We start from the raw sequence: 12,675 nt of genomic DNA on the forward strand, positions 1-12,675 counted from the left end.
CTATTTTTGTAAATATATTTTCATTAGTATAAGAATATAAATCAGAAATGCTAAGTTCGGGAAATGTTAAAAAAAGTATTTAATTTTGAAAATTAACTTTGCGGTCACCCGAAGTTTCGAATTTCTTTCTAATTTATTTTCAGCTTGCAAGTATCTTTCAAATCTGGTGAAAAATAAGAAAATACCAGGGAAATATATTTTTTGAAATTTCTCTCTATTATGTTTTTTAAATATACTCAAATTGTTGGCATTTTTGAGAAAATGTGGAAAAACAAGAATAATTCTCGTTTTGATATATATTTTCGTTGGAAGCATACCTACATCGCCAGTACAAAGTGTCTGCTTAAATCTTGAATTTCGAATTTCAAGGAAAAGAAACTTCTCTGACTTACGGTTACATACATGCATAGATCGCTCACACATTCTCCTGAATGTCTAGATATGCATACAAATATTTCAAAGTAGGTTGCTCGGTTCACCGAAGACACCAAAGCCATTTTGTATCCTTCGATAAAGTGTCAGTTTTTGTTTTATCCCCCCCCCCTCTCTCTCTCTCACTCTTTCTCTTTCAAGAAATTTACTTCCATCATTTCTTTTCCCCGAATCAATTCTGTAAGTGTCAGGTTGAGAGGATGAAAAAATAGACAGTCATTAATTTCCTCCTTTAAAGGGGAAGAGGAATACTCTCACTTTGTGTGGAATTACAGTGGAACTCTTTAAATCTGAATTAGTTAGAAAGTTACCCTCTAAATCTGAATTAATCACTATTGACTAATGAAATACTCTCTTCATTTGAATTTATAAAATTGTTAACTAATTTGAATTTCTGTCTGATGAATTTTTGGTTTTGAATTAGTAAACTTTATTAATAAATTAGTAATACTTTATTAAAACTTTAGTAATAAATTAGTAGAAGTTACTATTTATTAGTAATACTTTACCAATCAATTAGTAGCAATTACTATTTATTTATTAGTAATAAATTAGTAGAAATTACTATTTATTAGTAAAATTTACTGATTCAAAATCAAAAAGTCCGTCACTAATTTAAACTAGTAAACATTTTTGCTAATTCACAATTTAGAGAGTAAGATTTTTTCATTTGTTACGTGAATTAGTGAGTGTTTTTACTAGTCTTTTTTCTTAAAAAATTAGTACAAAACAACTAATTATTAGTTAAAATTAATAATAAGAAAATAATTAAGAAAATTGTCTCCTTTGACTCATTGAATTAGTTAGAAAATATTTTAGTTATTTTAACATGAACTACTATCTAAATTTTAATTAGTAAAAATATTTACTAATTTAAATAAGTGACAGATTTTTTTCTTTGGAATTAGTAAATTTTACTAATAAATAGTAATTTCTACTAATTTATTAGTAAAATTTGCAAATTCATAAGCAAAAATAATTAGTGACTAACTTTTTGCTTTAAGTCAGTAAATTTGTAGAAATATTATTTATTAGTAAAATTACTTTTTGCTTTTGAATTAATCAATTTTACTAATAAATTAGTAGAAATGACTATTTATTATTAAAATTTTCAAATTCAAAAGTAAAAAGAATAAATTAGTGACTGACTTCTTGCTTTTGAATTAGTAAATTATACTAATGAATAATTATTTCTACTAATTTATAAGTAAAATTTAGAAATTCAAAAGCAAAAAGAATAAGTGACTAAGTTTTTCCTTTAAATTAGTCTATTTTACTAATAAATTAGTAGAAATTACTATTTAATAATAAAATTTACTCTTTGCTTTTGAATTAATAAATTTTACTAATAAATTAGTGGAAATTACTGTTTATTGGTAAACTTTACTAATTCAAAAGCAAAAAGTCAGACATTATTATTCAAATTAGTAAACATTTTTAATAATTCAAATTCAAATTCTAAATATTTATTATTTTTTACTCTTAAATTGCAATTTCTACCAAATTATTGGTAAAATTTACTATTTTCACTTTTAAATAGTAATTTCTATTAATTTATTAGTAAAATTTACTATTTTTACTCTAAAATAGTAATTTCTTGTAATTTATTAGTGAAATTTATTAAATACACGCAAAAAGTCTGTCTCTAATTAAAATTAGTACCTAATTTCTACTAAGTTTCTAGGTAAAATTTACTATTTTTACCAATAAATAGTCATTTCTACTAATTAATTAGTGAAATTTATTAATTATAAGCAAAATTCTGTCACTAATTAAAATTAGTAAGTTTTACTAATAAATAGTAATTTCTACTAATTTGTTTGTGAAATTTACTAATTCACAAGCAAACATAAAAAAAAATGTGAATGTTACAATTATAGAAGACAAAGTCATAAAATCACTATAAAAATGAAAATTATAAAATTATTACGAATGTTAAAATTACAAAATAATTCTAAAAGACAACAAATTTTAATATTACTAAAAAAATTAAAACTATAAAATTATTATAATTTTAAAGGTTAAAATTGTAAAATTATTTTAAAAATATATTATTATTATACTTAATTTAAGTAAATATTAAAATTTTATTAGTAATCAACAGTATAGTATATTGTTTGAATTCTAAAAACTATTATTAGGTGTCTTGCTTCTTAGATTTTATTTAAGAATCCAGAATTAACATTTTTGTGTTACGAGTTAAAAAAGATTTTTATTGTTTGAAAAAAGAATGTGTTATGAGGAAAGTTGTCGTTTCTATTGGAACCATTAAAAATTTGGCTAATTTCCAGTTGGAAGTCTTTTCGAATGAAAACAAACTGAAATGCGGAAATAATTTAATTTCTTTGATGGAAATTTTTTTTTCAACTAGTCACGTACTTATTAAGTTTCGCACAATATTTATAATAGTGATTCTATTTTTTACACTTCTAGTTTCATTTTTTTTTCCTTTTTTGGTTTTTATCTTTCTCTTCTTTATAGATATTTGGTGATTTATCCTTACTTTTTTTTGGGTCAAATAAAAAAGTTTAAGCCAACTGACTCTCTTTCTCTCCTTTTTTTTCTCTCCCTCCCTCTCTCTCTCTCTCTCTCTTAGGAGAAATTGTTCCCTCGCTCATATACGTATTAAAGTGAGAGAGTAACATTGATTTCCCTTTGGCGACGAATTGCATTTTCGGCGATGCGACGAAACACGACGATAAGCGCCTCTTCAAAACGAATCATAACGAACAATGGGCACGATTTTAGTTGCATGTCTCGCTGAAAGAGACAAGTTGTCGAAAAAATTTGAGAGCACTTTTCACAATTTCCAGTGAGTCGTGTAAAAATAAAGTTTTTCAATTTTTCTATTCCTCATATATGTTACGAGATAAAAATGCCTATTCTACATTTTTCTACATTTTTTTTTTTTGCATTTTTTGTTTCCTGTTTATTCAATAGACAAAAAGAAAGTTATTGATAAATATATTTACATGTTGGCAAAAAAAAAAAACAAAAAAGAATTTTCCATTATTTTCAGTAGCTGATATGAGTGATTTTTCTGACAGTGCTTCTTTTGAATTTCAATTTAACAGTTGATTTATTTTATTTTGAGTCGACTGTTAATTTTTTTTTATATTGTATCGTTTCTATTTTTAAAAATACTTTTTTTTTTAAATTTTAAACTTTTGAACTTTGTTAATTGATTATAAGTAGAAAAACACTGATTTAGTGGGACAAAACGTTTCTAATTATTATTTATTAAGTATTAAGTAGTAAAACACTTGTTTAGTCAGACAAAAATGGTTTATTTTCTTGTAAATATATTATTATTAGTACAAGAATTGAAATTAGGTAGTAATATTTTAGTTGAAATATTGTAAGTAGTAAAACACAGATTAAGTCAGACAAAACTTTTTAAATTATAAATTATTAGTAGTAAGTAGTGAAACTCTTAGTCAGACAAAAAGTAGAAGTACAAATACAAGAACGTAAATCAAAGATAGAAGTATAAAATTCTTGTAAATTTAAAATCAGTAGTAAAATATTATTTTGATCAAACATGTTGTGTAAATATTTCGTTATTTCTTTATAAGTGCTGATAGTGTTAGAACTCAGTAATAATCAAACATCAACTATTTTCTCATAAATCTACTAAATCTCGTAAATGTTTCAATGATAAATGTCATTTTAATAGTCAATCCATCATTCATTTGCCAGGAAGTAGTAAAACACTTGTTTCGTCAGACAAGATTCGATTTCATTCTTTAAAATATATTATAAATAGTACAAGCATTTAAATCAGGAAGGAATATTTTAGTTAAATTATTTTAAGTAGTAAAAACCGGATTCAGTCAGACAAAAGTTTTCAAATTATTGTTTATTGGTAGTAAGTAGTACATCTCTTGTTCAGTCAGACGAAATTGGTTTCTGCTCTTTTAAATAAGATTATTTCTTGTAAAAAATATTATAAAGCACAAGATTATAAATCAAACCGACTAGTTTGGGATTTTTGTAAATTAAAAATAGTAAAACACTATTTTGATAAGATTGATTTCTCTTTGGTATTGATAGTAGTAGTAAAACACCCTAACATTTAATAGTCAGACAACATTTATAATTCAAAGTAATTTAGAATCAGTAGTAAACCACAGCGTTGGTCAGACATAAATAGTTTGCATTCTTGTAAATATATTATCATTAGTACAAGAATGCCAATCAGACACAGATATTTTTTTGTTCTTTTATTGTTAACTTGTAAATCACAGATTCAGTCCTAAATAACGTTTGAATGCTTATTAATTTATCGTAAGTAGAAAAACTCAAATTTAGTCAGACAAAAAGTTGTTACTTCAAAATCAGTAGTAAAACAATAATTTGAAAAGTTTTATCTAACTAAAACTGTGATACTTGGGTCAGAAAGTTTGTTAAAATTTTTTGCGATTTTTTCTTTAGTATCCCTTCCTTGTAGTAGAACAGTAGTAGAACACCAAATAAATGTCATTTTATGCAGATATTTTTAAATCTCGTTTATTTAGTGTCAGTAGTGAAACACTGTCTTTGGTCAGACAAAGGTGGTTCATATTCAAAATCATTATTTATATATATAATTTATTGTCAGTAGTAGAGAAAATTTTTAGTCAGACATAGTAACGATTTTTAAAAATGTGTCAGTGGTAGTAAAATTTTTTCCCATATGGACTTTATGACTTTGAAAATTTAGTAACTAGTAGTAGACCATAATTTTAGTCAGACAAAACTTTTAAAATTATTATTTAATGTTTGTAAGTAGTAAAACTCTTGCTTAGTCAGACGGTATTGGTTTCTATTCTTGTAAATATATTGTCATTAGTACAAGAATTTAAATCAGGTAGGAATATTTTTGTTAAATTATTGTCAGTAGTAAAGTACAGATTTAGTCAGACAAATCTAACTAACTAACTTAGTTACTAACCGCTTTACTAACTAACTTAGTTACTAACCGCCTAACTAACTAACTTGGTTACTAACAAACTTACTAACTTACTAATTATCTAACTAAATTAGTTAATAACTAACTTAATAACTAACTTAATTACTAACTTACTATCTTTGTTACTAACTTAATAACCAAACGATTTACTGTGTTGACATTAGTAAAAGAATTTAAATCAAGTAGAAATATTTTAGTTTAATAATTTTATGTTGTAAAATAAAGATTTAGTAAGACAAAAATGGTTTATATTCTTGAAAATATATTATTAGTTCAAGAATTTAATTTAGGTAGAAATATTTTAGTTTAATTATTCTAAGTAGTAAAGTAAAGATTTAATCGGACAAAACATCTAATTCTTTAATTATTGGTATCAAGTAGTAAAGCACTTGTTTAGTCAGAAGGAATTGGTTTATATTATTGTAAATATATTATTATTAGTACAATAATTTAAATCTGGTAAACATATTGTATTTAAATTCTTCTAAGTAGTAAAACACAGATTTAGGCAGACAAAAGTTTTTAAATAAATAATTATTATTATTATTAGTAAGTAGTGAAACTCTTGTTTACACTGAGAAAACTGGAGTATTGGACTAAACATCTGGAGGGAAAAATCGTTCATATTTGAGAGTTAGCTATTGGATAACAATCTAAATGTTCAAATACACCATTAACAGATATTCGTGCCATTTCTCTTAGAGGGAAAATGAGTTTATAACAGAGGGACAAATTAACCATCTTGAGAAATCCCTTCCTTATCCGGCGCGAAATGAATAAATATGGCAACCTAACTCCTAAATTAAATACATAAAATGTCAGAAAAATAATTTCGCGCGCATCAGATCGTACACATTTTCTGCGCAACTTTTAACTCTCAGATATAATAGGAGAGAATATACAAGTAGATTTCCATTATCAATTCAAAATTTATTTTAGAAGGACTATTCAACTCTCTTCATAAGCAAAGGAAACATACACTTTTTGAACCTCTGAATTTGACTCTCCAGTTTTCTCAGTGTAGTCAGACGGAATCGATTTCTATTCTTGTAAATATATTATCATTAGTACAAGAATTTAAATCAGGTAGAAATGTTTTTTGTTAAATTATTATAAGTAGTAAAACACAGATTTAGTCAGACAAATATTGTATCGATTTTAATTTTAAAATTACTTCTTTTTTTAAATTTGAAACTTTTAAACTTTGTTAATTGATTGTAAGTAGAAAAACACTGATTTGATAAGACAAAAATTGTTTCGTATTTTTGTAAATATATTATTATTAGTACAAGAATTGTAATTAGGTAGTAATAGTTTAGATGCATTATTGTAAGTAGTAAAACATGGATTTAGTCAAACAAAACTTTTTAAATTCTTAATTATTAGTAGTAAGTAGAGAAACTCTTGTTTAGTCAGACGGCATTGATTTCTATTCTTGTAAATATATTATCATTAGTACAAGAATTAAAATCAGGTAGAAATATTTTTGTTAAATTATTGTAAGTAGTAATGTAAAGATTTAGTCAGACAAATCTAACCTACTAACTTAGTTACTAACTTACTAACAAACTTACTAACGAACTAACTAATTATCTAACTAAATTAGTTAATAACTAACTTAATAACTAACTTAATTACTAACTTACTATCTTTGTTACTAACTTAATAACCAAACGATATACTGTGTCGACATTAGTTCAAGAATTTAAATCAGGTAAAAATATTTTACTTAAATTATTTCAAGTTGTATAATGAAGATTTAGTAAAACAAAACTTTTAAAACTATTGTTTATTGGTATCAAGTAGTGAAGCACGTATTTGGTCAGACAAAAATGGTTTATATTCTTGAAAGTATATTAGTATTAGTAAAAAAAATTAAATCAGGTAGATTTGTACTACATATTGTAAGTAGTAAAGTAAAGATTTAGTCAGAAAAAACTTTTTTAAATTACTATTTTTTGGTAGTAAGTAGTAAAACTCTTGTTTAGTCAGACGGAATTGATTTCTATTCTTGTAAATATATTTTCATTAGTACAAGAATTTAAATCAGGTCGAAATATTTTAGTTAAATTATTGTAAGTAATAAAACAAGGATTAAGTCAGACAAAATTTTTCACATAATTTTTTATTGATTGTTAGTAGTAAAACTCTTGTTTAATCAGACGAAATTATTATTAAAATAATAAAATAAAAACATAAATAGTTTGCATTCTTGTAAATATATTATCATTAGTACAAGAATGCCAATCGGACACAAATAGTTTTTTTTGTTCTTTTATTGTAAACTTGTAATTCACTGATTTAATCTTAAATAACTTTTTGATCTCAATTAATTTATCATAAGTAGAAAAACTCAAATTTAGTCAGACAAAAAATTGTTAATTCGATATCAGTAGTAAAACGTTATTTTGGTCAGTTTGTTTAAATTTTTTGCGATTTTTTCTTTAGTATTCCTAGTAGTAGAATAGTAATAAAACACAAAATAAATGTTATTTTATGCAGAAATTTTAATTTCTCGGTTATTAAATACCAGTAGTGAAACAGAGAAAAATGGTTTATATTCAAGACTATTATTTATATATAATTTATTGTCAGTAGTAGAGATAATTTTTAGTCAGACATAGTATGAATTTTTAAAAATGTGTCAGTAGTAATAAATTCTTTCCCATATGGACTTTATGACTTTAAATATGTAGTTCCTAGTAGTAGAGCATAGTTTTAGTCAGACAACTTTTAAAATTATTATTTAATGTTTGTAAGTAGTAAAATTCTTGCTTAGTCAGACAAAATTGGTTTCTATTCTTGTTAATATATTTTTATTAGTAGAAGAATTGAAATTTGGTAAAAATAGTGTAGTTAAATTATTTTAAGTAGTAAAGCACATATGTAGTCACACCGAAAAAAATAAAATCTCAAAATGAGAAGAAAATTCCGCTTAACAGTTATTTTTACATTTTATTTTCAATATGCGAATATTTATCTACAAAAAAGAGGAATTTTTGTTTATATTTGAAAGTTTTTTAACTAAAAGATGAATTTTAATCTTTCTTTTTTGATTGAAATTATTCCTCTCAAATTGAAACAAATTTATACGATTTATACTAGAAAGAAGATTTTTAATTTGTTTTTTGTTTGTCTGAACACAACTTCAAACTGTTTAAAAAGTGACATTTAATAGAAAATATAAAAGAGGAAAATCCTCTCAATTAGAAAGGAAAAATTTAGTGCCCATATGTAAGAGGAAAAAATGCTGCAAAAGAAGAGGAATCGTCTAAAATTGAAAATATTTTTTTTTTCGGTGCACAGAAAATTATTCAAATGATTGATTATTGGTAGCAAATAGTAAAATTCTGCTTTGGTCAGGCAAGAATGGTTAATGTTTTTGTAAAAATATTATCATTAGTACAAGAATTTAAATCGAAAGAATTTAAATTATAAATATTTTTGTAAATTTATTATAATTTGATTGTAAGCGTTTTGAGTTTATAATATTTCTAAGGATATGAAATTGCGACAAAAAACGAATCAAAAAATGTTGCGAAGCAACGTTTTGGTTCGTTTTTTGTCTCAATTTCATATCCTTGGAAAAAGTGTTAAAAATATTTTTGTTTTTAACATTTATGTACTTTAGAGCACAATTGTTAAACATTTTTTTTTACTAAAATATAAAAATATTTTGGAATTAATAAATAAAATGAAAATAAAAAATAAATAATGATTTCTTCGGAGCACTTCACAAAATTTTTAGTTATTTTCAATAATGTTATTGGAGAATAGATTTTTTTAGAATCAATCAAGACATTCAAAATATCACTATCAGCAGAATCACTCACATTTACTACTGTATTGTATCTTTGAAAAATTGTATCTAGATTTAAATTTTCTCCCCTATTTTCTCGATTTTTGATTCCTTTTCTTTGAAATGAAAAAAATTGAGAAAGAAATTTAGTGATTTATGACTTTTAAGAAATAGAGTGAATTTAAGTTTATACCTTTATATTTTTTCAAGTATAGTTTTATTATCTTACATTTCACGTTCATCCCTCGTGATTAATATATACTTTTATTTTGATGACTAACCATTGATGCTTCACGTTTCACTTTTTACGATCCAGTGCTTATAGTCGAATCATAAAATAACACGGATCTTTAGTACTATAAAAAACCAAGTTGTAAAAAAGAAAATTGAAGGTCACAACTAGCTATAAAAACTATAAATTTTGCAATATATTTTTTCTCCCTTCAAAAATTGCTAAACGTTCCCGTACAACTACAAAATACAAGAATTCTCTAGTTTTATAAATAATATTTACCTGTTCAACCCACAAATTCGTTGTCATGATCTGATTCTTTAAATTCTGTAACAGAAAATTTTTTTTTATAAATTTTTTGTAGAGAAAATAATTTTTTCTTTTTTTTGTAAAATATTTGTAGAATATTATTTGGAAAATAATTTTTTTTTTTGGAAAGTAAAAAGAAAATGAGGAAGAGAAAAATGATTCTTTATAGTTTGTGAGAAATTGTAAATGGAAAGTAAGTTGGTATAGTTTCTTTTTTCTTAAGTAATTGGGAAACGATCCATCTCGGAAGATAACAACTTACCACGTCGATGAGCTGGGACAACTTGAGCTTGATCTTTACTGTCAGAGCATCTGTCACGTTCACGACGGGTCGCACAAGTTTGTTGTAATTCGAGAGCAGGTCGTCGTACAATCGTTTCGCATCTGGATTCCCTGAGCATCCTGAAATAAAAAAGGGGAAAGAAATGAAAGATTCTTTTTTATTAAAGCTTATCTTGACATTTTTGATTTTTTTATTGCGCAATGATATAAAATGAAAAGGAGAAAAAAAATTTAAAGATGTGTCAAAAAAGAGAAATTCTTTTTAGGTTTCTTCTTTTAAAGAATAGAATATTGTGTTTTTTTTTTTAAACAGAGTTGACACAGGTCAGGAAATTCAGAGAAAAGTGAGGGATTTTTATTAAAGGTACTGGAAAAAATTAAATTTTTAGAATTCGTAAGAAAATACTGAATTTTGATGTTTTTTTTGTTTGCCTTATAAAAACTATGAAATTGCCACGAATTCTAAAACAAAACCTTCAATTTTTTCTATTTCTGACAATAATTTCTTTTTAAATAACTTAATTCTTGAAGAGATATCATAAAATTATTTAATAAATAATAATATTAAAAAAATAAATAAAATAATTTAATTAAACTATTAAAATCAATAATTTTACTTAAATATTTCAAAACTAATTAAATTTTTATAAGATTTGGGTTTTACAATTTTCATAAATAGATCAACTTCAAAAGCTTCTAATTTGAAATTTCATTAAATTTCAATTTTGAATTAATTTTATTAGATATTTTAAAGAACTTAGATTTTCGAATAATTGCAATAATTCAATTATTTTCAAAATTAATAAAATTCTTTGCAGAAATTCAATTATTTTCAGAAAATCTAAAAAAAAATTGTCAACATTTCAATTATCTTTATTTATAAATGAATAGCAAAATTCTTCGGCAAAATTCAATTATTTTCAGGAATTTTAATAAAAATCATTGCAAAATTCAATTATTTTCCCAAATATAATAGTCTTCATCACAAGAATTCAATTATTTTCAAAATTAATAAAATTATTCGCCGAAATTCAATTATTTTTAGGAATTTTTATAAAATTCTCGTCAAAATTTTAAATATCTTTGTAAATAATAAAATTCTTCGCCAAAATTCAATTATTTTCAGAAATTTTTATAAAATCCATTGCAAAATTTAATGAGTTTCATTAAATAACTTTGTTCATTGCAAGAATTAAATTATTTTCAAAAATTAATAAAATTCTTCGCAGAAATTCAATTATGTTCAAAAATTTTTTTTTTAATTGTCGGCAAAATTTCATTATTTTTATAAATAATAAAATTCGTCTCCGAAATTCAATTATTTTCAAAAATTTTAATGCAATTCTCGGCAAAATTTCCATTATTCTATAAAAATTTTCCACAATTCAATTATTTTCAATATCTACTATTTTAATAAAATTTTGCAAAAGTATTTCATTATTTTTAAAACAATTTAGATAAAATTCAACGCAAACATTTATTATTTTCATAAATAATAGAATTTTCACAGGAACTCAATTATTTACAAATTTTTTATAGAATTTTTCTCAATAATTTAATTATTTTCATAAATATTAAAATAGTAGTGAGGGGTTCAATTATTTAAAAAAAAATTTAATAAACTTCGTTTGCATTTGCAGGAATTCATATATTTTTTAAAATAAGAAAATTCTTCTTGTGAATTCAATTTTTTTAATAAAATTTTAATAAAATTTCTCAACAAGATACAATTATTATTTTAAAAAATTTTATAAACATCTTCGAATAGAATTTAATTATTTTCAAAAATGTTGATAAAATTATTGTAAACAATTTAATTATTGTCAAAAATTTTATTAAAATTCTTTTCAAGATTTCAATTATTTTATTAGATAAGCAAATTTTTTGTTGGAATTAAATTATTTTTTTAAATTTTATTAAAATTCTTGTCAAGAATTCAATAATTTTAATAAATAACAAAATTTCTTGATGGATTTGAATTATTTTTTTTTATTTTATTAAAATTCTTGGCAAGAATTCAATTTTTTTAAAAAAGTTTTATTAAAATTCTTGTCAAGAATTCAATTATTTTAATAAATAACACAATTTCTTGCTGAAATTAAATTATTTTTTTTTTAATTTTATTAAAATTCTTGTAAAGAATTCAATTATTTTAATAATTAACAACATTTTTTGCTAGAATTGAATTATTTTTTTAAATTTTATTAAAATTCTCAGCAAGAATTCAATTATTTTTTAAATTTTTTTATTTTAATACAATTTTAATAAAATTTCTCGACAAGTTTAAATTATTTTCAAAAATTTTAATCAAATTCAATGACTTTTAAAAAACATTAATAAAAATCTTTATAAAGATTTAAATCAATTTCAGTTTTAACAAAATTCCTTTAAAGAATTGAATTATTTTCAAGAATTTTAATATAATTCAACGCAGAAATTTAATTTTTATCAAAAATTTTGCAGGAATTCAATTATTTTTTAAAATAACAAAATTCTTCTTGTAAATTCAATTTTTTCAATAAAATTTTAATAAAATTTCTCGACAAGATAAAATTTTTTTTTAATTTTAAGAAAATTCGCCCATAGAATTTAATTATTTTCAAAAATGTTGATAAAATTCTCCGATAGAATTCAATTATTTTCATAAATTTTAATATAATTCATCGCAGA

At 23.0% G+C, this 12,675-nt stretch overlaps 1 protein-coding gene across 1 annotated transcript in view; it reads right to left on the reverse strand.

The window, feature by feature from the left end:
- Positions 1 to 12,675, reverse strand: part of LOC122503852 (acetylcholine receptor subunit alpha-like) — a 252,448-nt gene that overhangs the window by 36,146 nt on the left and 203,627 nt on the right. The window contains exons 5-6 of the mRNA XM_043614597.1: positions 9,986 to 10,125; positions 9,697 to 9,741 (exon numbers count right to left, since the gene is read on the reverse strand). Coding sequence (XP_043470532.1) covers positions 9,697 to 9,741; positions 9,986 to 10,125 — 185 coding nt within the window. The remainder of the gene's footprint in view (positions 1 to 9,696; positions 9,742 to 9,985; positions 10,126 to 12,675) is intronic.

This window comes from Leptopilina heterotoma, unplaced genomic scaffold, assembly GCF_015476425.1.
Source record: "Leptopilina heterotoma isolate Lh14 unplaced genomic scaffold, ASM1547642v1 Lhet_270, whole genome shotgun sequence".
Classification (NCBI taxonomy): Eukaryota; Metazoa; Arthropoda; class Insecta; order Hymenoptera; family Figitidae; genus Leptopilina; species Leptopilina heterotoma.